The following is a 26,268-nucleotide window of genomic DNA, read 5'->3' as shown; positions in this document are numbered from 1 at the left end:
TCATTTATATAGATGTATTGTTTTTTTAGAAAAAAAAAAAAAAAAAACTATATTACTTTTACGTATACAGCACATATATTATTAACAGCAGTGGCTTTATCAGTTTAGTAAGAACACGTGTATTTAGTTCAGTATGCTTTAGAGCAGTGGTTCTTAACCTTGTTGGAGGTACTGAACCCCACCAGTTTCATATGCGCATTCACCGAACCCTTCTTAATTGGAAAAATAAAATATGATTTTTAAAATTCAAAACATAGGTATATATTTATACATAGGTGCACAAAATGAACAAAACCGTTAAGAACAAAGAACAAAACCATTAAAACATGATTTTCACACAAAAACAAAAACATAATGATGAATATTTACTGCACGAATCATATGAGTCGGGTGTGGGTCTTCACCTCTGCCGAACCCGCGAGACTGACTCACTGAACCCCTGGGGTTCGATCGAACCCAGGTTTAAGAACCACTGTTTTATAGTAATTCATCCCCCATAGTAATTCATCCCCCATATAGTAATTCATCCCCCATGTAGTAATTCATCCCCCATATAGTAATTCATCCCCCATAGTAATTCATCCCCCCTATAGTAATTCATCCCCCCTATAGTAATTCATCCCCCCTATAGTAATTCATCCCCCCTATAGTAATTCATCCCCCCTATAGTAATTCATCCCCCATATAGTAACTCATCCCCCATAGTAATTCATCCCCCGTAGTAATTCATCCCCCGTAGTAATTCATCCCCCATATAGTAATTCATCCCCCATATAGTAATTCATCCCCCATATTAATTCATCCCTTATATAGTAGTAGTAGTAAGTAAGTAGCAAGTAGTAAGCCAAGTCCCCCCTGTGTCAATTCACTTACCTTTGCTCCGCGCGTTCCTCTCGCCGTATTCCCGCACCGTTCCGGTGTTCAGGGCGGACTGTGAGAGGAGCCTAGCTCCTCTCACGTTCGTCACGCTGCCCCGCCTACACACATCCTGACAGCCAATCACTGGCTATCAGGATGTGAGTGGCAGCGAGACTGGCCAATCATTGCATTTGAGCGCGCTGCCCTTTCTGTTTTTTTTTTTTTTGGATCACGCTGCAGAGTCCCTGCCGCCCGAGAGGAGGGAGGGGAGCGGGCTCCCGGCACACAAGAGCCGCATTAAAGCGTGTAAAGAGCCGCATGTGGCTCGCGAGCCGCGGCTTGCCGACCACTGGGCTAAGCGATGTTGCGTGACCACCTGCAGCCAATGATGGACAAGCGGGGCATGTCATCACGAATCATATGAGTCGGGTGTGGGTCTTCACCTCCGCCGAACCCGTGAGACTGACTCACCGAACCCCTGGGGTTCGATCGAACCCAGGTTAAGAACCACTGCTTTAGAGCCTGTGTCAATGGCATCAATTCAAGATGCTTCCGAGCTCATTCAGAATCCAGTAACCGCTAGTTTACCTCATTCTGACCTGCTTTTGACCTGCAGGTTTTGCATCTTTATATACTTGTGTGGGTAAACCTATCTGACACAAAGGCCCAAGGACACAGGCCTCAGCTATCACTTTGTTAGCCGCCATCAGAGGCTAAAGATGGCAGCTTACATCTATGAAAGTACTGAGCAGAAAGTGTAACCTTGATTTTAAATAGCCTTCTGTTATAACAATCTTCTGAAACTTTTATATATTTATCTATGGTTATGTGCTTTGCTCCTTTATGTGTAATACTGATATTAGAAACTCATTTATATAAAATAGGATTTTGTGTGATATGTATGTTGACTGGCTCGTTACGTTTGCACCAGTCTGTAAAGCAGGAGGAAACTTCATTTTAAATCTCTTCTGCATAGCCAGTGCCTGGCAAACTATTTCTGCTTTGTGTCCCTGTTTCAGTAGCTTCAGCATTTGGTCTCCTTGGAAATGGCTGCTTGGAGCTTCCTGAAGACAGAGGGAGTCTGGTGCTGTGTAGAAAGGTTATGCCCAAAGAATCCATCTGGTTGTAAATGTTGAGCAGCTGGATAATCAAAGCAGCAACCACTTCTGGATCCTTAGTCAAACATCATCTTAAAATATCAAATATCAGGAGCTCGATGTCAGGCTCTCCTTAATGATTAATGTCATGTGAGATGAATTTTTGTATTCATAGCACATGGCTTATACAATGGCTTAAATACAGGAAAACAAGCTACATGTGGATATATGCTGGGAGATAACCCGATTAGAGAGAGGGTGGGGGGTGAAAAAAAAAAAAAATCTATCTATCTATAAACCTTCAGCGATGGCCCTGTGCTTTCCTCTTCCTACTGGCATTTGTAAAACATGTGACTGTGCAGTGCCGTGGTGGTTCATTGAAGCTTCCTGTCAGTATATCTGCTTGCTCGTACATCCCATACAGCAAACAGATATTCTGACAGGTCTGCAGGAGACCTGCATGGCTTCAGCGATCTACTGATTGGTGGTGCAATGCTTTCCAGGCTCCTTTTGAACAAAAATAATGCACATTTTTTTACCTGCAAAAAAAAATTATTATTGACCAAAGATGAACTTATCCTTTAAGGTAAAAAATGTCAAGCCTTTACAACCACTTTAAGTTGTCATCAAAACAGAAGAGGGGGAATTTTCCAAAGGGGACACTTTTTTTTCTGGTGGCATTTCCTTTTTCTTTTGTGTCATTGGGGACACATGGGTAAGTTCAACTTTAATAACCATTTTCCAAAGAAATTCCACATGCATTCCTAACACATTATAGACCACTTCTTTGCTGTTCAACCAGTTGCTCCTGGCTCCCTATATACATGTAGGCTGTGAGCAGCCTGTCCTAAAGGACTACTTGGTAGCTGACTCTCCTGGTTTTCTTGCCATTACTGGAGGTTAAAAATGTACTCCCAGCACTGGCCCATTCAAATAATGCACTCCCTCTGTTGCAGCAACAGCTTAGTGAACCCAGTGAAAGTACAGTATTTGACAGCACAAGAGTGGCTGTGTGGGGGCACAGATCTAACTTCTGTCCTGTTTTGTCTTTAAGGCAGATCGGAGTGGGGTCAGCTACTAAGGAGGTTTTTTCAGGCAGGCTGCCTATGTGTATGGAAGTGGACAGGAGCAACTACTTGAATAGCAGATGAGTGATATAATGTGCTGGAGATGTTGAAATACAATGGGGATTATTTGGGGAAAATTGACATTAAATTTGTCTCCTAAGAGATGACATCTACATGGAACACAGGCATAAAAATAAATCTAACCAGGGCTTTAACATTCTCTATTCCAAAAAAAAATAGCTTTACACTTGAGCTGTACCATTTTTCTGGTAATGTTCTATTTTTCCTACAAAATCATTTAATATCTGCTTAACATGCATCTTGTTTGTTCTGACATAGGTAATCCAGGCAGCAAAATTCTACACAAGGACCTTTATTTGAATGAGAACCATGACCCAGAACCACCTTTGATTGTTGACCACAACAAACTAGAGGTAATGATACTGCCGATTTTCTTATGTCTGGTCTATAAAATGTCTGGTGTTTGTCCACATTGGTCTGATTCCTGATATATATATTTCACCTTTTAGAAACTGCTTAATACTGTGGTAAAGAAGAGCTGCAATCTGACAGTGGATGAATTGGAGAGGTGGTACTCTGTCCTCAGCCAGTGTATTTACATCCACAGGATGGAGTATGACAAAACTGCCCTAGTCGAGGTAAGTTGAATTTCCAGCTTAATATTAGGGTGGCCCTGTCCTCAATGGATTTCTCAATTTCCATTGAAATAAGTTATGGCTTTACTTCTAGCCAGCTTATTAATGTAGCCTATAACCCTGTTCCCGAAATGTTTTTTTACTACATGCAGTGGATATAAAAAATCTACACACCCCAGTTAAAATGTCAGGATTCTGTGATGTAACAAAATGAGAATAAGATAAATCATTTCAAAACTTTTTCCACTTTTAATGTGATCTATAAACTGTACTACCCAGTTGAACAACAAACTGAAATCTTTTAGGTGGAGGGAAGTAAAAAATAAAAAAAACTAAAGTAATATGGTTGAATAAGTGTGCACACCCTTAAACTAATACTTTGTTGAAGCACCTTTTGATTTTATTACAGCACTCAGTCTTTTTGGGTATGAGTCTATCAGCATGGCACATCTTGACTTGGTAATATGTAAAAACACTCCAAATCTGTCAGATTGTGAGGGCATCTCCTTTGCAGAGCCCTCTTCAAATCACCTCACAGATGTTCGATCAGATTGAGGTCTGAGCTCTGGCTGGGCCATTCCAAAACTTTAATCTTCTTCTGGTGAAGCCATTCCTTTGTTGATTTAAATGCATGCTTTGGGTCTTTGTCATGTTCAGCTTTCTAGTAGAAGCTTGAAGGTTTTGTGTCAATATTGACTGGTATTTGGAACTGTTCATAATTCCCTCTACCTTGATTAAGACCCCAGTTCCAGCTGAAGAAAAACAGCCCCAAAACATGATGCTGTCACCACCATGCTTCACTGTTTTTATGGTGTTCTTTTGGGCTTTGTGCCGTGTTGTTTTTGTGCCAAACATATCTTTTGGAATTATGGCCAAAAAGTTCAACCTTGGTATCATCAGACCAGAACACATATTTTCCCTCATGCTTTTGGGAGACTTCAGATGTGTTTTTGCAAAATTTTAACCAGGCTTGGATGCTTTTCTTCGTAAGAAAAGGCTTCCGTCTTACCACTCTACTCCATAGCCCAGACATATGAAAAATACAAGAGATCGTTGTCACATGTACCACACAGCCAGTCTTTGCTGGATATTCCTGCAGCTCCTTTAATGTTGCTGTAGGCCTCTTGGCAGCCTCTCAGACCAGTTTTCTCATCTTTTCATCAATTTTGGAGGCACGTGCAGTTCTTGGTAATGTCACTGTTCCAAAATATTTTCTCCACTTGATGACTGTCATCCCTCTGATGCTTTGGAAGCTCTCTGTGGACCATGGCTTTTTGCTGTAGGATGCAACTAAGAAATGTCATGAAAGACCTACTAGAACAGCTGAACGTTATTTGAGGTTAATCCGAGGCACTTTAAATGATGGCAGGTGTGTACTGACTCCTATTTAACATGATATTGAATGTGATTGCTTAATTCTGAACACAGCTACATCCCCAGTTATAAGAGTGTGTGCAAACTTATGCAACCACATTATTTTAGTTTTTTATGTTTACTTCAACCCCTAAAAGATTTCAGTTTGTTTTTTCAATTGAGTTGTACAGTTTATAGGTCACATTGAAGGTGGAAAAAGTTCTGAAATGATTTATCTTTTCATTCTTTTACATCACAGAAACCTGACATTTTAACTGGGGTGTGTAGACTTTTTATATTCACTGTAGATCTATATATTTCAAAACTAAAAAACAGCACAAAATACTTAGACTAAACACAAATTACAAAATGCAGAACAGTAGCATCAGTATCAAAAGTATTTTGATCAGCTGGCTGTCATGTAAAAGTGATATGATATGGCACCACCACGCCCTTTTTTAGGAGCCCGAAGTCTCAAATTGTCGGGATGTCAACTGAGAGAAGATCAGACACCCATTCCTTGATCATCTCTGCTGTATACAGATTCTGGTAGTGCTCAGCTCTGAGCATTTCTGATTTCAGAGCAGTCATTCCCTGGCTGCTAAAACCAGGAAAGCAGCCAATCAAACACAGCCGACCTGTGCTTGACTAGCTGCTGAGAAAGGCAGGTGGAGACATTGGGAATCTAATAGGTAATCTTTATAGATCGATCTTTTGCTTGACCTAAGCACGTTTTGAAGTGATTTACTGTTGACTTGCTCACTACCTCTGTTGGAAGTTTGTCCCAAGCATCAACTACTCTTTCAGTAAAATAGTTCTTTCTGAGATTAGTTTTGAACGTTTCCTCAAGTTAGTTTAAGGTCATGTTGAAAATACTGCCTTCCTGAACCTTATTCACCCCCTTGATGTAATTAAAAATTTCAGTGATGTCTCCTCTTTCCCTTTTTTCCTCCAGACTGTACATGTTAGGTTCCTTGAAGTCGCTCTTGATATGTTTTATCCCTCAGACCTTTCACAATTTTTGTTACCCATCTCTGGTCTCGTTCTATCTTATCCGTGTCTTTTTGTGAGGTCTTCAGAACTGTACCTAGTATTCTAAATGAGATCTACTAAAGATCTATATAGGGGAATCAGTATCTCCTTCCTGCTGGTGATCCTTCTAGTGATGCATCCTAGAATGATATTCGCTTTCCCCACTGCCTGGTCACATTGTTTGCTCTTTTTGCAATCATCTGAAATAAATAAGTCTTTCTTCTCAAGTGCTGGCCAACACTGTACACCCAATGTTGTACACTCTCAAGGTTTTTTTTCACTAGGTGCATTATTTTAAATTTAGAAACATTAAACTGCAATACATTGGGTATTATGTTTGGTTTCACTAAAATTCATTTTATTATTATTATACAGGATTTATATAGCACCAACTGTTTGCTCGGTACTTTACAATATAAAGGGAGACAATACAGCTTAATACAAGAGGGTATGGAGGGGCCCTGCTGCTGGGAGCTTACAATCTAATAGGGACGGGCTCGTGGTACAAAAGGTAATAACTGTAGTGGGATGGACTGAAGGGAGAAATAGAAGATTTGGTTATTAGCAGAAGGCGGAATAGGCTTCTTTGAGGAGAGAGGTTTTCAGGGATCGCCTAAAAGTGGGCAGAGTAGGTGATAAGCGGACAGATTGGGGTAGAGAGTTCCAAAGGATGGGGGAGGCTCTGGAGAAGTCCTGGAGATGAGCATGAGAGGAGGAGACAAGGCAGCTGGAGAGCAGGAGGTCTTGGGAGGAGTGGAGAGAAGGGTTTGGGTAATATTTAGAAACCAGATTAGTGATGTAATTTGGGGCAGAGTTGTATATGGCTTTATATGTTAATGTTTTGAATTTTATGCATTGGGCAATGGGAAGCCAGTTGAGGGATTGGCAGAGAGGGATGGCAGACATGGAATGGTTGGTTTAGTGGATGAGTTTGGCAGCAGCATTCATGATAGACTGAAGAGGGGATATCCTGCGATTAGGTAGGCCAATGAGGAGGCAGTTACAATAGTCAAGGCAAGAGATAACAAGAGAGTGAATAAGCTGCTTAGTGGTTTCAATGGTTAAAAAGGGGCGTATTTTGGAGATGTTGTGGAGGTGAAGTCTGTTAGATTGGGACAGTGATTTGGGGCTGAAAGGACAGATCGAAGTCTAGGATTACACCCAGTACCCGGGCATGAGGGGAGGGACTGATGGTTGTATTATTGATTTTGATAGAGAAGTCAGGGGAGGGGGCACAGGCTGGAGGGAATATTATCAGCTCTGTTTTAGAAAGACTTGAGTTTGAGGAAGTGGTGTGATAGATGAGGGGTCGAGAGGTAGATTTGTGTGTCATCAGCATAGAGATGGTACTTGAAGCCATGGGAGTTAATAAAGTGATCAAGGGAGGAGGTGCAGATGAAGAAGGGGTCCAAGGACAGGAGCTTGGGGGAACCTCTACAGCAAGAGGAAGTGGAGAAGAGACAGTGTTATAGGTAACACTGAAGGTGCGCTGTGATAGGTAGGAGAACCAGAGGAGAGCAGAGTCTCGAAGGCTAAGAGATTGGAGTTTTGGCGTTTTGAGGAGGAGGAGATGATCAACAGTATCAAAAGCCACAGAGAGGTCTAGTAGTAGGAGTATGGAGTAGTTTCCATTGGTTTTTGCAGTTAGTAAATCGTTGGTGAAATCAAATTGCAGTGCACCGCATCACACATGAATTGCACTAGAATGCAGTGCGCTTTCCTATATGATTCATAGTGTTAGCCTAGCCTGAGTAATAAAACATATCAGGAGAGACTTCAGGAACGTAATACAGTTAGGTCCATATATATTTGGACACAGGCACAATTTTCATACTTTTGGCTCTGTATGCCACCAGAATAAATTCAAACTAAACAATCCAAATGAATTTGAAGTGCTGACTTTCAGCTTTAATTCAAGGGGTTGAGCATAAATATCAAGTACAAATTTTAGGAACTGCAACCAGTTTTATACAGTCCCTCCATTTTCAGGTGCTCAAATGTAATTGGACAAAATGAATATAATCATAAATAAAATGTTCATTTTTAATATTTTGTGGAGAATCCTTTACTGGCAATGACTGCCTAAAGTCTGAAACCCATGGACATTACCAAAGACTGGGTTTCCCCCTTTCTGATGCTTTGCCAGGCTCTAACTGCAGCTGTCTTCAGTTGTTCTTTGTGGGTCTGTCTTTTAGTTTTGCCTTCAGCAAGTGAAATGCCTGCTCAATTGGGTTGAGATCAGGTGATTGACTCTGCCATTGCAGAATATTCCACTTCTTTTCCTTCAAAAGCTCCTGGATTGCTTTTGCAGTGTGTTTTGGATCATTGTCCATCTATACTGTGAAGTACCGTCCAATCAACTTTGCTGCATTTGGCTGAATCTGGGCTGACAGTATATCTCGCAGAATTCATCCGGCTGCTTCTGTTACATCATCAATATACACCAATGACCCAGCGCCACTGGAAGCCATGCATGCCCATGCCATCACACTGCCTCCACCATGTTTTACAGATGACGTTTTGTGCTTTGGATCATGCGCTTTTCCAAGCCCTCTCCACACTTTTTTCTTCCCGTCATTCTGGTACAGATTAATGTTTCATCCATCCAAAGAATGCTTTTCCGTAACTGGTCTGCCTTTTTTAGATTTTATTTTGGCAAAGTCTAATCTAGCTTTTCTATTCTTCAGGCTTATGAATGGTTTGCACCTTGTGGTGAACCCTCTGTATTTGCTCTCATGAAGTCTTCTCTTGATTGTAGACTTTGACAATGATACACCCACCTCCCGGACAGAGTGCTTCACTTGTCGGGATGTTGTGAATGGGTTTTTCTTTACCATAGAGAGGATCCTGCGATCATCCACCACTGTTGTCTTCCATGGACGCCCATGCCTTTTTATGTTGCTGAGCTCACCAGTGCATTCTTCTTTCCTCAGAATGTACTAAACTGTTGATTTGGCCATTCCTGATGTTGCTGCTATCTCTCTGATGGATTTGTTTAGTTTTTGAAACCTTATAATGGCATTTTCACTTGCATGGACAGCTCCTTTGTATGCATGATGTAGGTTCACAGCAGTAGATTCCAAATGCAAATACCACACTTAGAATCAACTCCAGACCTTTTACCTGCTTAATTGATGAAGAAATAACGGAGTAGTTCACACCTGGCCATGAAACAGCTTTTGATTCAATTGTCCAATTACTTTTGATCCCTTGAAAAAGGGGGATGGCTACTCTTAAGAGCTGTAAATCCTAAATCCTTTCTCCAATTTGGATGTACATACCCTCAAATTAAACCTGACAGTGTGCACTTTCAGCCCATATCCATTATAGTTATACAGGTGTATCTCGGTTTACAAACACTTTGGTTAACGTTTTTTGTTTACGAATGACTGGACTTTGACTGGGCCATTCTAACACATGAATATATCTAAACCATTTATCTAAACCATTCCATTGTAGCTTTGGCTATATGTTTTAGGGTAGTTATTCTGCTGGAAGGTGAACCTCTGCCCCAGTCTCAAGTCTTTTGCAGACTCTTAACAGGTTTTCTTCTAAGATTGCCCTGTATTTGTCTCCATCCATTTTCCTATCAACTCTGACCAGCTTCCCTGTTGAAGAAAAGCATCCCCACAGCACTGTTTATTTGCATTATTATGGATTTTTTATTTTCTATCAATGTTTGATTTGAAGAAACAATTAAGGGCAAGGAAAGGGTTTTTTTTCCTTTTTTATATGCACTGTGTGTGTATATAGGGATTCATTTGAGCGCTTCACTATTTTTGTGTTTGATACATCTCCACAGCATGATTCTGCCACCATCATGTTTCACGGTGGTGATGGTGTGTTCAGGGTGATGTGCAGTGTTCGTTTTCCGCCACACTTACCGGTTTGCTTTTAGGCTAAAAAGTTCAATTTTGGTCTCGTCTGACCAGAGCACCTTCTTCAACATGTTTGCTGTGTCCCTCACATGGCTTCTCACAAACTGCAAACTGGACTTCTTATGGCTTTCTTTCAACAACGGCTTTCTTCTTGCCACCCTTCCATAAAGGCCAGATTTGTGGAGTGCGCAACTAATAGTTGTCCTGAGGACAGATTCTCCCACCTGAGCTGTGGATCTCTGCAGCTCCTCCATAGTTACCATGGGCCTCTTGGCTCCTTCTCTGATTAATGCTCTCCTTGCCCTGCCTGTCAGTTTAGGTGGACGGACATGCCTTTGTAGGTTTGCAGTTGCGCCATACTCTTTCTGTTTTTGGATGATGGATTGAACAGTGCTCTGTGGGGTGTTCAAAGCTTGGGATACTTTCCTTATAACCTAACCCTGCATTAAACTTCTCCACAACATTATCCCTGACCTTTCTGGTATATTCCTTTGCCTTCATGCTGCTGTTTGTTCACTTATGTTCTCTAACAAACCTCTGAGGGCTTCACAGAACAGCTGTATTTATACTGAGTAAATTTCACACAGGTGGATTCTATTTACTAAAAGGGTGATTTCTGAAGGCAATTTGTTCCACTAGATTTTATTTAGGGGTATCAGAGTAAAGGGGGCTGAAAACAAATGCATGCCACACTTTTCAAATATTTTTTTTAAAAATGTTGAATATCATTTTCCTTTTTCAAGGCACTGTGTGTGTGTATGTGTGTTTGTATATATGTGTGTGTTATTTATATATATATATATATATATATATATATATATATATATATATATATATATTAGTGCTCGGCATAAATGAGTACACCCCTTTTTGAAAAGTAAGATTTTAATCAATATCTCAGTGCACACAAGAACAATTTTCTAAGATTAATAATATAACTTAATTACAAAATCTTCCGTTTTACTCAAATTGATGCAAAAATACACCCCCCTACAAAAAAAATACTACAATCTAGTATTTTTATGATCCCCATGATTTGTAAGGACAGTACCAAGTCTTCTAGGCATGGAATGAACAAGTTGGCGACATCTATCTTTTTTCCATTCTGCCAGAACGACCTCTTTTTAGAGCCTGGTTGCTGGATGGATAGTGATGCTCAACTTGTCTCTTCAAAATCCCCATAGGTGTTCGATTGGGTTCAGATCAGGAGACATACTTGGCCACTGAATCACTTTCACCCTGTTCTCCTTCAGAAATGCAACAGTGGCCTTAGATGTGTGTTTTGGATCATTGTCATGTTGAAAAAGTGCATGATGACCAAGGGCACAGAGTGATAGCATCTTCTCTTTCGATATAGAGCAATACGTTTGTGAATTCATGATAAAATCAATGAAATACAGCTCCCCGATACCAACAGCACTCATGCAGCCCCACAGAAGGACACTTCCACCACCATGTTTCACTGTAGGCACCATGTGTTTTTCTTTGTATTCCTCACTTTTGCAATGGCATACAGTTTTGAAGTCATCCCTTCCAAAACATTTATCCTGGTCTTATCACTCCAGAGTACAGAGTCCCAGTAGTCGTCTATTTTTTCATCATGGGCCCTGGCAAATTCTAGGCTGGCTTTTTTGTGCATGGGCTTTAGGAGAGGCTTCCTTCGTAGATGACACCCATGCATGCCATTCCTCTGCAGTGTACGCTGTTTTGTGTCACGGGAAACAATCACCCCAGTTTGACTTTCTACTACTTTAGCTAATTGCAGTGAACTTGCTTGACACTTTTCTTCGACCCTTCTCTTAGAAAATGCTCCTGTGGACGTGTGAATGTCCGTGGACGGCCTGGATGTCTGTGAGATGGTTGCAGTTTCAGCTTTGATACATTTTTGTATCACTTTTATTACAGTATTCTTACTGATATCTTCTTGTAGCCTTCACCTTTCTTGTGTAAAGAAATTATTTTCTTTCACAGCCTTGTAAAATTTCTCTTCCATGTGGTGCCATTGCCAAGGACATGAAATGGGAGGGGTTTTCTTTAAGTAACACCCTTTTATAATCAACTGTCTGCTGGACACCTGTTTAATGAATAATTGACTCACCTGTAGTTGATTTCTTGTTAATTAGGATTTTGTGTTCTAAAATTTAGCTTTGCGCCTAAGACTTTCATTGGGGTGTATTCATTTTTGCAACATGGTCTTGAATAAATTTGTGAGGAAAAATTATTTTGTGTGTGTGCGAATTAAAAAATCTTGTTTGTAATCTGTGGGGTCTGCATTTGTGTGAGTATTTTTTAGTGTCCCATAGAAAATGTTGTTTCTAAAAGGAAAGTAAAGGTTTTCTGACAAATCTGTTGGGGCGTACTCATTTATGCTGAGCAGTGTGTGTCTATGTGAGGAGACTACATTAGTAGTACTAGGACTGTCCCCAGGAATTGGCGGAATTCTGGGGGGGGTATATCTGAGGGCTTGCTATTTGCTCCTCATCCCACAGCCGCAAAGCCCCTCCAGAAAAAAGAGAAGCCCCATTCATTCAAACAGCGTGGCAGGCAGCTTACAACCACCAATCCCTACATAGTAACCTAGGCTAGCGAGCCAAGCAAGCCAAAACACCGAATCAGCATATAACTGTACTCTGCCATTCGCTGCACTCCGAGAGAGAATTCTCCTGACCAATGCAGAAAACTGCACTGAAATGAGGCAGGTAATAGGGACACTTACCCACCAATACCCATGATAATTTGCCTCAATTCGCTGGATCTGACTTCTGTATTTTTAGTGTTATTTTTCATGAAAATATGTGTTTGATGAACAGTTACACAAATATAAGTGGTATAGAATTTTTCAACTACAATTGTTTTTATTCTATAAGTCCTCTGTTTTCAGAAAAATGTGTTTTCGGGGAGGTTTTAAGTAATTTTAAAGCCAAAATTGCAGATATTAATGTGTGCAGAAATGTGCTTTAGAAGAGGACTTTTTAAGGTAAATGGCTTTGTTTATTTTTTGCAGGAGATGGAAAGGACAGTTGAGAAGTTTCAAACATTCCTGTGAACGTTGCCAAAACTGCAACATTTTTATTTTCTGTGACTCTTCATAGGGAGAGCCCCTTTAATCGATTTTATTTATTTTCAATGGCACCAAGTCTGCTCTGAACCTTGCTCTCCAGTGTTTAACCTCTCACCATCTGCTGTTCAACAAGATTGGTGCTATCGTCTCAGGTACTTGATGCCAACCAGCCTACTAGAACCAAACAGAACTTCGTAACCCCGGTGGACACAAACCCAACAATTACAGCTTGAAGAATAGCGGTGCTAATGGCGGGTGGATGGGAAGTCCACTGATCTGTCTATATCAAATGCTAGAAAGCCATCGGCACCAGTCATTCCCTTCTCACTATTGGGAGGGCTTCAATTCTTGTGATGGAACTGTACAAAAAAAACTGGATCACAAAAAAAGCCAGATGCTTGTATTTATTTGTCTCATTTTATCAACTCTTAAATGATCTTTTTTTGTTCTTTTTTTTTCCCTACCATGTCTCATATTTTCTTCAGAAAACGTGTCAGAAGTAGTTGGTGGCAGCTTACCCTAAAATCTGACTCAAAGCTTTTTTGTGCCTTTTTAACACTGTTAGAATTTTCCATTGGGTCTAATTGTTAGGAAGGAAGCAAACAAAACTATCTTAGGAAAGTTGTCAGGTTTAAATCTAAACAATTAAAGCTGGCCAGCTCTGTGACCCTATGGTTGTTGAGGAGCCATAGTCCCAGGCTTTTAGCTTTGGTTTCTCAACAGGTGCTGAATGTTAGGGCTTTGTAGACATTACTCGTTCCCTTAACAGGTGCTAACGGTTAGATACTGGTGGGACACTTAACTTTGACTCCTCAATACCTGCTAGCTGGCAATGAATGCTGGGACTCTGATTTCTCAAACCTGGTTCATAAGCTGCTGGCTGGTAGGGCATACTAAGAGCTTTGTGGCTTAACTGTGATACGTCATCAAAAGTCACCTGAGAGGGCATGCTGGTACTGGGGGTCCTCAACAGCCAAAAGTTGACCATTACTAGTTTAAAACCTGTTGATTTCCTCATCATTGTTCATTTGAGTTAAACAGATTGCTGCCTGTATGTCAAATGTGAGCTTATTTGTATGTGTTCTGCAAGCCAGTTAGTATTTGTAATGTTTGGTACTCCAAAGTGTTAAGTCTTCACTAAAACTCTCCTTCATCACTACCAGTTTTATACAGGTGCTCCAAAGTCCTTTTAGATACATCTAGGTTAGAGATCAGTCTTGTATACATGTCAGCACCCAGTTCACCAAAAATGTCCTGATCTATGCATTGCTGAATTTGTGTTGCAAAAAAAGAACTTCACCACCCGATAGGTTTGTAGAGCACACCTTGTTCAGCATGCATTTGTGACTTATACAAGCATGAACTCAAACTGTCAACAAGAACCAGCTTTTGTGGCTATTAAATCTCCTGTTTTTTTGTTTTGTTTTTTTCTTTTTATATATTTTTGATGTGTGAGTTAAGGTGCTCCTTTGTGCAACTGTTGTCACATTTTATTACTTGTACACACTATTACGTGACTTGGTGTTTAAGCAATTTGGCATGGAGAAACATGGAGTTATCTTTGCCATTCAAGAGTGACAATTGCTCCAACTTTGATATTCCTTCTTTTCTTTTATTCAGTTGATAGGTTGAGTTATTTAGGATTTCTAAAATCATAAGGTCCTGAAGTTCACACCTGCTTTTGAAAACTCCTAAAATACGTTTTTAAAATGGTGTTGCGCGTGTTAAAAGAAGAAAAAAAATACAGTCCAGTATTGAATATGTGAGAACAAGTTACTTTAAAACTTTTTGGCTTCTGTTTTTACATGTGTTTTTGTGTGACACTGCAATGTCTTGTCTTATCTGCTCTGTAACTCAAAGCGATGTAATGTTACGTAAATGTTGTCAGTATGGCTTTTGTGGTCTTTTACAGGGTTGGTATTTCTCCCTATATACAGTAGAGTCCTACATTGTGACTCATTCATTTGCAGTATCTCAAACATCTAGTGGTGTCACTGGCTGACAATGGGCTGATGTGTAATCTTCCTCCACTAGAAACCCAAACATTCAGTCCTACTAGACTGGTATTTCGGGGTTGATTGGTGTCATCTACATGTTGGCAACTTGCCTTGATTGGCTGGGGTTTGTGTTTAGTGGAAGATCTAGGCACTATTGTCTTAGAGTGTTATATTTCAGAGCGTTCTGGCGGTTATGTAGTTAATATACTTTACTTTCATATTGTGTAGCAGCTGTTGGATGAAATTTAAATACATCTGGTAAAGGTGCAAGGAACTGGTGACAATATAGGGCACAAGACTTTAGTTCCTAGCCATTTGGTAGGCTGCTTTATGTGCACTGGTTCACGACACAGAATGGCTGACTCGTCAGTGTCATTGCAGTTTAGCGTGTGTTGTTAGGAAAGGATGTCCGCTCAGTGTAAATGATGCAGTTTTTTGTGTTTTATATATATCTATATATTTTGTACAGTCAGCATTTCATTTGGGTTCATTTCTAGACTGAGGAAAATGCAAAACCAAACAATGTAGCATATTTATTAAATTCAATATCAACTAATTTTTTTGTCATGTCACACTGTCTTGTTTTTGCTGTTTTTTGTTTTGTTTTTTTTATCTGTGTGAAATGGAAATTGATTATTCGGTTAGCACCAATGACAGTTTTACTCTTGAATAAAGAGTTGATTATGTCTGGTCGACCTGTGGACCTTTGTTGAACTGCAACTTTCTTGGCCTCAGGTTAACAAAAGTTGTAGTAAATACATGTTTGGTTTTTTTTTTTTTTTGGTTTTTTTTTTTTTTTTCCTTTTTTTCAATACTAAACAAGCCTGGCTAATTAGTTATACCACTTTTTATGATTGAAACCTATCAATTTTTTCCCTCCAAAAATAAATGTAAAAAAGGGTTGAGGGTTGTGAAGACCTCAGGTGTTTGCTGTGTTTCTCCCCTCCTTTTTTGTAGAAACAAATTCTACTTGCTCTCACAACTCAAAAGTAATTCTGACAAAACAAGACTTTCTACAATCAATCTTTGTATAAAGTGGAACTTTTTACAAAAGTTTTTTTAACCCTCACTGAGCAGGATCAACTGTACTTTAAAGCAAGGTCAGTTTTATTAATAAAATTTAAAAATAAATAAAAAATGTCTTTTTTTTTAAAACTGATGTATTGAAATGGGACTGCTGCTGGTTTTTTTTCCTCTTTTTTTTTTTAAGGAATAGATTTGTGAAAAGGAAAAAAATGTTGCCCAACAGCTTTATTGATTTTACATTGAGCACAACTGGGCAAAACTAGAGGCAGCCATTTTGAAGCCTGAGCTGCACTGCGTCCTGTTCACAGTGACAACAGCAGGATGCATCATCATTAGCAAAGCCTCAAGATACAAAATGGTTGCCACGGCTGTCGGGTAAGGGGGCACTTTTCGCTGAGCACAAATGGGTAAAACAAAAAGCAGCCATTTTGTACCCTGAGCAATGGTTCAACCTATCAGTTGACTAGCAATTGCTGACATTTCTGTGGCCTTGCCATGTTAGTTTCTGGTTAATTGATAGGCTAGGTGCTTTTTATAGCCAACAGGAACGAAATGGATTCCACTGTGTCTAGCAGAGGGGACAATTTACTTTGCCTCCCCTTTTTAGCCTGACCACAGCCTATAAACATTGGCTAGAAAAAAAAATGTAGTTAATGTAGAAGATATTTTTATGACATTTCTTTAGAATTAACTTTTGTTTTTTGCTTTTCCACTGGGGATGGGGTTTACATTCTGAAGCATTGCTTATGTGTATATAAGATAGGATAATTTTTGTACTGCTGTTTTCTTATACACCCCCTTGTGTTTTTATCTTACGGGCATCCAAATAAAGATGAAAGTTTCAGTTTAAGAAGAGGAGTTTACTGGTGTCTGAAGTTGGCTATTAATTCCTGCCGTGCGTTTCTCTGTCACGCAATCAGAAACTTTGGTTCCCACATAGCAGAAACAGGTTCCTTAAATTGTAGCAAGAGAAAAAGCATATTTCCTTGGCTCTTGTTCTCAGCAGAAGTGCTCAGTCAACCAGAACTTTTCCAGGAGACCAAAATCCATAGCGATTAGTTATTTTACTACAGTTCTGTCACCCCCCTGCTGCACAAGTGCAGTAACTGTGCACAACCGGCAAGATTATTGAATCAATGACCTCATCTCATTTCAAAGTACCATGGGAATGGGGGGGGGGGGGGGGAATGGCAGAAGCAACTGTAGATTTGTTCACAATGTAAGTTCCACGCACAGTAACTGTGCTTTCACATAGAGAGGATTTGCTGCTAGAAGATGAAAAATTCACAATTGTTTAAGAATCAAATTGATGTAGTCTTTCATTCTGTAAGACAAGCCATATATTTTATTTTCTTTCCTTCCACCATGGGTGGAAGAAAACACAATTGCTCGATTTCCCTATCAACACATTCAGTGTTGATGGGGAAATCCCTTCCACAGCTCTGTTGTGTCCTGCTGGCAGGGAGCCTTCTTGGCTGGCAGAACACAGTTGGTGCTGGCACCTATAGCTACCGGAAGTAATCCCATGTAATAAACCTGATAGTCTGGTTGTACCCAAGTCCTTCAATGGATCAACTTAGGGACAACCAGCCTGCCCATAGATGGATCGAATCTCGGCCAGTCCCTGTTTACGCCTAATGGTCAATAGTACAATAGCTTTCCCACCTTTCACTGTATAAAGTAAAGGTACCCCATAAGAAGTAAGCCAGAATGGACTTTCTAGCAATTTGTTTTAACAAGTTAGGTCCATTAACAGACAACGTCACTTTATCCATTTAGGAGAATGTAATTTTCTGTCGTCTGCCCACCCTTTTGGCAAGGTATGCATTTACCGAACTACACTCCCTTGTCTCCTAAATATGCTCCCTTGTATTGTGCATATTGCTGTCCTGTCCAGACCTGGCCCTCCAGCCATGAGGTAAGCGAACTGATGTCCATAAGTTTTTTTTGGTCATAACCAGACCTGGTTGACTCTGCTAGTTTTCTTATTTCTGAGTATTCAACATACTGAGATACGGGATTTACATAATTTATGTGCAATTCTCATGCTCAGATAGCCAAACGAAAAGGATTTGGCTTAATAGTGAATGATGTCACTGCCTCTGAAATGCTGTATTCCTATCAAAATAGCAGCTTGCTAATTAGGCCTCATGTGTTTACCTTGCATTTAATAGAAGATTAGGGTGAGTGTACACTGCTACAAGAAATACGTCCATATTGTTGATTGCTGAGCCTTAAGGCTGATGTCACACAAGTAGTGTCCATTGGAGTGCTCCCTCTCTTCTGGCTCCTCATTTCACTGTTTGGGGCAAGCGTGGGAACAGTTCCATATAGGTAGGTGACAGGCTGTCCAACATGACTGCTCCTGCCTATATATTGTGAGATGCAGAGTCACTCGTGTGACATCAGGTTAAGAGCTGAAACCCTTGTCAAAAAGATCAGCTTAAGATTTCTTGCTTGAAAATTTCTTTGACTAGCACCGAGAACCACCATCAGAAGGTGTTTTTTGTGAAACTCTACATGTTCTGGTTGGTTGTGTTACCATCTAAAAATCGTGCACTAGACAGCCTTTATTCAAACCCTCCCTCTTGGTACACATTCTTTTGGCAAACTGTAAGTACTTCCCACCCAATACACACTATAAATTGTCTACAGGCATTTAATGAGCACTTCCTATCCTTAATGTACAAAACATTTGATAAAAATGGACCAATACACACGAGCACTTAGCAAAGTGTCCAATTGTTTCAGATTCTGCAGCTCTAAACTGAATTAAAACTGCAGTATCTGTCCACATTTCATACAGCACTCACCCCAAGGACCATGCATGTGAATGGGAATGTATTAGCCTGTACAGATGGAGGCTAATAGCCAGGATATTTACACAGCATACGGATAATGTAAAGGTAACCTAAAGTTCAACATCCATATTTCACTTTGTCCAACTTCTTTGACCTGTAATCGGTTTTTGAGAAAGACGTTCTTAAACACATACAGCTAAAATCACCAGATATTGCAGATTAAAGGAAATCACTTGACCTAAACCCACCATTGTGATCAACAGACCCAGTCAATATTAAGTTGTTTATGGTTAGATGGTGGCTGTCCTACATATATTAACAGCTGGAAAATGAATTTAAGTAACCTACGTTGACCAATAATTGGTTGAGAGTAGCTTTTAATGGCAGTCAGGACTTGCTATATTTTGTTTCCCCAGGATGAGATCACCAAAATTTTAACTGTGTTTCTCCTGTGTAGGTCAATGCAAAAAGTTCCTGACCCACAAAAAAAATGAAACTGTCTATGAATACTGCTTAGTGGTGGTGGTCATATTTTAGAGTCAAGCTTCAGGCCTTCACCAATGTGCCAAGTTGCCCCCCTATGCCAGTCTCCAAGGAAATTGCTTTCCATGCAGAGTGTGCTGGTGCTTTTAGATTCTAGCAGCTAGATTGCTGGAATTGCCCTAACCTATTCTGTGTTCTGCAATTCAAATGGGTTTTAAATGTTGCTTCTATCATTTTAACCCACTGCCGTACACCTATTGACAGATTCAATGCTGGGATGTAACAAGTTTGGTATTTCATAGCAGGACAGCAGAATATAAAATGTTTTGAATAGTTTTGTTTGTCCTGTTTAACTTGTTGCTTTGGTTTTTTTCGGATGTACCCAATCCAAAAGGTCCAATTTTGCTTGTTGCCTTGTGGTACTTTCTGTATTTACTTTGTAAGTTGTCCACAGCATGTTTTCAGGAAATATTGGAGAAAACATCTCAAAATCTTAGCTTATTGGCCTACATATCTAGATGGCAAATTATTTGTGTAAAGATATAAAAAAAATTATAAATGACCTTTTTTTCCCTTATTCTTAGCTGAGTTTCCTTTGCTTGCTTTACAAGACCAATCTGGATTATAAATGACAACAGAATCTCCAAAAAGAAAACTGAACTGAGAACGTGAGAAAATCGGTACACTATTGAAATTTGTTATCCCTATGTCACCAATCGGCTTCTATCTTCAGTTCGGTTAAGCTTTGAAAATGAAAGATAGGAGTTGATTGTCATGCACAGCTGCTCTAGTTTTGACTGGAGCCACTCTCACTTTTCTAAGAGATGTATAGTGAAAAATCCAATGGTTTTTTTTAGTGTAAAGTTCCTTTAAATGTTCTACTTACAATTTTTAAATGCACTGCCTAGCACCATTGTCCATAGAATCTTTCAAACATACCCCAAAATAGAAAACTGTGGTTTACAGTGCTCAGATGCTCATGGCTTGCAAATAAACTGCTGAAGCTTGATAGAATTTATTGAACCTAGAGCCAGCACGCCTGTTAGCATCTCTTTCCAGCATTCCCAGACTGGAGCTGAAGGGTGCCCTAAGGTCTTCCAGAAAGCTGATTGGAGCTTGCAAGCGATTGCATAATTTAATACTTGCCAATTTACCAGAGTGAACCTTTGAGGATACAAATACTGAAGCTGTAGTTGCTGACTTTGTAGACCGTTGTTCTTGGCTTCACTACATTGATCTGGTTCAAGCATACAACCATTAACTCCTGTCCTGTTTATTCTAGTCAGTGATTCACTTGGGAGTGGAGGCAAAATTGAAATGCTGCTCCGTATCAGCACCATTAAAAACAAGTCTTCAATGGATGCTCTTGCTTTTCTAATCTGAAGGGTACTTCTGTTAGCAATGGCTGTATTTGAAATTCGTCTACATTTATTTAAACTGTCTGGGAGATTAGTTGCCAGATCTTCCTCCAATACTTTGGAAGCCTGGGTATCTCACAGGGCCCAAGTAACAAATGAAGATGATTATATTATGGCTCCTATTATTTCCCTTAGGGCTTATTTTTGTCATTTTATAGCTAGTTGAATTTTAAGATGGGGGATATCACAGCCTTTTCCTAAACAATCACAGGCCCAGCAATACATTATAACCAAGGGTGATACAGTTGAAACGTTGATATTGTTTACTGTCACCTGTGTGGGGAACAAAACAAGCTGTGAACCCTGTTACCATAACCTGTGCCTTGGATGAACAGTCACTCTCTTCTGCATGTCCGAAGTGGTGGAGCAGCATTCTGCTCAGCCATGACTTACCAGCTTAGGGCACTTGGGATTCGGGTGCATTTATGACATAGTGGTCAACCTTTTTGTGCTTGGAGGTCCACAGTCTTTACAGTAGCCAGAGGCAATAGTGGAGGTGTAGAGCGCTAACATGAGACTCTTTATATTGTAATGTGTGCAGCAGCTTAGAATAGTGTAAGAGCCAACAATTTTAGTTTTTAATACAGAATATCATAATGCAACAAGCAAACTCTAAAGCAATAAATCAATCAATGGCCTGTACAGACCTAAATCAAAGAGACAATGTGTTATTTATAGACTTTATTATTCTTCTGTCCTGACCTACAATGAATTTACATGATGTGGGAGGTGCACTTCTATAGTAAGGTTTGTAAAGTAACAGGAGGCACACTCCATCTGAAAAGTTACCTCTTCTAGAGCCCAACTGGCCGCCTGCAAGTCTTTATAGACTTTGGTCATGCAAAACACAGGAAAAGGGTCGCTGAACTCCACCACACCTACACATATTTGCTCTGTTCAGCTGCTGAGACCAAAGTTAATTACCCCAGCACTTATGGGTGAGTATTTGATGGCACTGGTGCTTTTGAGTGGCACTGTCACATGGTGGAGGGGGAAGGAGTCCATAGCCCTGTGCAAGCTCTAACATTTTGGAGCTTACACAGGCCTTGCTTTCATCTATCCTGGCAACACAACTGGAGAAGGGGTACATGCTGCTAGGAGGAGGGGGCTGGGCTTAGTAAACCTTTTTATTTTCTCTACCTGGACAACTAAAGTAGAACTCATGGCAATACCATTTAGCTTTGTAGATTCATGTTTATTTAAGTCATTCAATTCTGGTACACTAATCTGCCTTATATTTCCCAAATCTTGCTGCTCACAAGAAATCAGACTTGGAGTATAAGCAGTATGAGCTTTTAACTTGTTTTTTTCTTTGTGTTCCTATCCTAACATGTTACAAGCACTGGGAGCTGGCTGGGAAAATGCTTAGGTAGCTGACAGTTGGAGGCGAGCACAAGAAGGTTGTCATTGAATCTCTCTATAAAATGTTACCATAGTTATCAATGGCTACAAAATTGAAGCAAGCATTTTGTTGATTTGGACAACACCGCTGTTTTCCTTCTGTTTATATCCCTGATGTTCAGTGTGTTCTGTAGGGTTTTTTCAGTTTAATTTGTCTTTGTTTGCAACTACCATTGTTTTGGAATTTTCTTTGCTCAGGAGCCTAACACCCTTCTTTCGTGATCACCACATAAGCTTGAATTGGATTTTTTTCCCTTTTTTTTTACATTTTGCCATTGATATTGTTTTTATATTATTGTTATTATTGTTTATTATTACTATTCAGATTCAAATAGTTCTCCAATAACCATGGCATATTTTCTGGATTCTGTAGTTTTTATCCAAATACGGTGTTTAAACTTGATGTCTGTTTTTATTTTCCTGGCTTCATTTTCTATTAGTTTTTGAAGTAAGTTATTAAAAAAAAAAAATAAAAAATGGACTTAAAGACTTTTGAAAGAAATTACTGTAATTTGTAATATAACTGCTGTGACATACTTGAATAAAGAGATGATGGGGAATATGTGATTGTTGGCTGATTTAGTTGAAAACCTTCCATTCTGCTGCTAGCTGTTCAAGTTGTCAAATGAACCTGTCACACATGAACAGCATGTTATAAATGTTTTCCCCCTTGCCTCAAGATGTATCTAATTCTCCAATTGCACTTTTCAGGGTTGAGATCTGCACTGCTGACTTTCTGCTGAATTTGCTGATTCTGACTTTCCTACACTATGCTCTGGTGCCCAACACATGGACCACCAGTGTTTCTATCCTCAATTCAGTCCTGGAGCACAGTGGGTTGACCACCCCAGTGGGTCAAAGCTTTAGTACCAGGAGCTGAACAGGTCTGCTTGTGCATATCTTAAATCCATTGAAGCATGCTGATCTCAAGGACTTTATCTCCTGTCACAGGCCTAACCCCTTTGGGAAAAGTCACCCAGCCAGGCTTTATATTGCAGACACGTTTCCATTCTTCAGCTGGAAAGGTTGTCTCTTGCTTCAATGGTGGGCAGCCTTTCTTTGAGCCTTTCTTTTTGGCACTGGACTCTACATTGGGCAATAACCTTAGGGTACCTATAATGCAGTATATTAAAGTGGTTAAGTCTCCACAATAAACTCTCTTATGGGGCAATAGTAAAGGCAGGTTTTGTTTTTTCAGCAATATAATTTCTCAATACCTTTTCCCTACAGTGCTTCTGTGCAGTCACATGGTTTTCTTGGGTCCTACTTCTAAGCAGAGGAGCTCACATTCTTCTGATGGTTTAGTTTGTTTCAGTAGGGGAGGGGAGAGGATTGGCTACCCCACTGACCACAGAACGTACAGGACAGAAGGGAGATAGATGCTGCAGATAGATCAAGCTGACAGTTTTCTGGTAGGGCCAACAAGGTATTATACTATATAGAAAAAGAACATTATGAAAAAATTAGCAAAAAAATAATGAAGGATCAATCGAAGATGGATAGGGAACAATCACTCGAAGAATGAATCAAAGACAAGGAAAAATTGATTGAATGATCAATTGATCGAAGGATTGGTCGCAGGAAGGATCAACGTAAGGAAGGATTGGTCGATCGATTACAGGAAGGTTTGTTGAATTGCAGGAAGGATTGGTCGATCAATCAAAGAAAAGATTGAGCAATGAAAGGATAGATTGAAGGAAAGGACGGTCGGTCAATCACAGGAAGGATTGGTCAATCAGATGAAGGATCTATCTAATGAAGGATTGATCGAAGGATTGATTGATTTTAATGATGGATCAATCAATTGAAGGAAGGATTGATCGATCGAAGGAACCTAGCCTTGATAATCAAATGATCAATGTTACTTTATAGCAATAAATAGTTTATATGAAAAAAACTAAGTAATTTGGTATTTAGAAATGTTAGTTGAAAAAAATACAGTTCTTTAAATTGTGAAAGCAGGAAAAACATCCTGCTGTCTCCAAAGATAGTAAACTCTTGGAGACACTGCAGCTTTAACAAAGAGGAGGGGAGTAGCAGCTGCCGAGGAATAGGAACTAACTTAAAGGCAGGAGGGTCGGGATGGGGAGGAGATCAGGTTCTCACGCACGGACTACAGAAGTGACGGGAAGAGATGCTGAGGAGAGCAGAATGATGGAGGCACGTAAACTGACCATGGTATCAGCAGCCATGATAAACGTGGTCATTGTAAAAAGGGGAACACAGGAACAGGCAGGATCAACCAGGTATTGTCCTGGAAGCAGCAGCATAACCCCATGAATCTGAATTATTTCATCTTGTATCCCAAGGTGAAAAGCAGAGACCAGCTAGATAGAGGGTAAGCGTACTCTGGAAATATTGGTTTTACTGCTACACTACTTCAGTAAATGGTCATTCTGGATGTCAAGTTGGTGTGCTGTCTCTTTCTACATGTGAATTTTAATTCTTGTCTCCCTGTTACAGATTGTCCATCACTTTATTATTATTATACAGGATTTATATGGTGCCAACAGTTTGCTCAGCGCTTTACAATATAACAGGAGACAATACAGCAACAATACAGTTCAATACAAGAGGGATTTGAGGGCCCTGCTCCTTGGAGCTTACAATCTAGGAGGGAGGGGCTAGTGGTACAAAAGGTAGTAAGTATGGGGGATGGACTTGTTGGAAGAGTAGAAGATTCCAGTATTAGCTGAGGGCAGAATAGGCTTCCCTGAAGAGAGAGGTTTTCAGAGATTGCCTAAAAGTGAGCAGAGTAGGCGATAGTCTGATAAATTGGGGTAGAGAGTTCCAGAGGATGGGGGAAGCTCTGGAGAAGTCCTGGAGACAAGCATGGGAGGAGAAGACAAGGGAGCTAGAGAGCAAGAGGTCTTGCAAGGATATTGAGTGAAACTGTTTTCAGCAGGGCAGTAAAGGGAAATCACTCTGTCTCCTGGATAGCAGTAGGAAAAAAAAAAAAAGTCAGCGGTCAACAATAGAGCGAGCTATTCCAGGAAGCAAGGTTCCGGATTATGCCTCTAGACATTAGAATCTTAGCAAAGGGGCCCCGGAGCCACTAATACTCATCTTGCCAGCTTTTCCCCAATGTTCCTTATTTGGTCATAGCGGGCTTTAAAATCCCCAGAGTCAGATGTTGGAGGTGTGGTGATGTGTCCCGTGAAAGTGCTTGTGATTGTGCTGTCAGAGTAGGAGGTCGCACGCTCCCCCATACCTGGAAGCACTGGCTGCTGGAGAACCTTTGGCAAGGTGAGTATCAGTGGACGGGGGCACTTTGCTAAAATGCTGTTGCTTTGCCTTGAATGAGCAAGGTGGCTAACAATTGATAGCAACTCCCAGAATTCTATCTTCCCAGGCCTATGAAGGGTTTTGTTTTTTTTGTAGATTTTCTGTTCTCAGCTGTTTGATCGTTGTTTGCATTGTGGTATAATCTAAAAATCCATAAAGAATTTAGGATTAAATAAGGAAAGAAGCGTCCAGTCATACAGGGTATTTTAAAAGTCTAAATTTCTTCTACTGGGAAAACAATTATTTAGCTCTGGGCAGAGGGGTGGAAATGCAGGTCCTCTAAACCCCGTATTTCATGTCTCTTGCAGATGATAATCATTCTATAACTAGTCAGCAAAAGCAATTTATTGTACCTGTACAGAGCTATTCAATCTATTTAAATGTGAACTAATTTCTATCCTACACAGCAAAAGACTGCTGAGTTCCTTGGAGGTTTTATGCTTATAGAATAAGTGAAGATTGTAAATCACTGCAGGATAAATATTAGATGTCACTTGTCTGTCACCCTAAGCAATAGCCGGCTGCCTTCTGCTCTTCTATTGCAGTTTATGGCTCTAGCTGGGCTGTCGCTCAAAGTGCAGACTAGGATGCGCAAGAGAGGTCTGCAATAATAAAGGGCTGCCCTCATCACCAAGTTAAAGGGAAAGTACTTATTTTCTTCTCTTTCTCTGTCATGTTCACCTGTCCTTGGTGATTGGTTGTTGAGGCATTAAATCTGCACTGGTGGTGTGTCTGTGCACAAAAACCAGTTAGTAACTTCTATCAGGGGAGCTTCATGGGTCAATTTTGTGAGTAACAGAGGGATGCATCCAAAGCTAGTACAGATGTTCTTTTCTGGCAATGTCTGTAGCCATT

The 26,268-nt window shown here is 40.1% G+C and overlaps 1 protein-coding gene across 4 annotated transcripts in view; it reads left to right on the top strand.

The window, feature by feature from the left end:
* Positions 1-22,690, top strand: part of ATAD2B (ATPase family AAA domain containing 2B) — a 193,373-nt gene extending 170,683 nt beyond the window's left edge. For all 4 annotated transcript variants that reach the window (XM_089656093.1, XM_089656092.1, XM_089656091.1 and 1 more), the window contains 3 exons: positions 3,362-3,456; positions 3,553-3,681; positions 12,946-22,690. In XM_089656093.1, coding sequence (XP_089512219.1) covers positions 3,362-3,456; positions 3,553-3,681; positions 12,946-12,987 — 266 coding nt within the window. In that variant the 3' untranslated portion in view covers positions 12,988-22,690. The remainder of the gene's footprint in view (positions 1-3,361; positions 3,457-3,552; positions 3,682-12,945) is intronic.
* Positions 22,691-26,268: the final 3,578 nt, after the last annotated feature.

This window comes from Staurois parvus, unplaced genomic scaffold (assembly GCF_062004578.1).
Source record: "Staurois parvus isolate SC_StPar_1 unplaced genomic scaffold, SC_StPar_1.0 ptg000886l, whole genome shotgun sequence".
Taxonomy (NCBI): domain Eukaryota; kingdom Metazoa; phylum Chordata; class Amphibia; order Anura; family Ranidae; genus Staurois; species Staurois parvus.
This window is presented reverse-complemented; position numbering and strand designations above follow the sequence as displayed.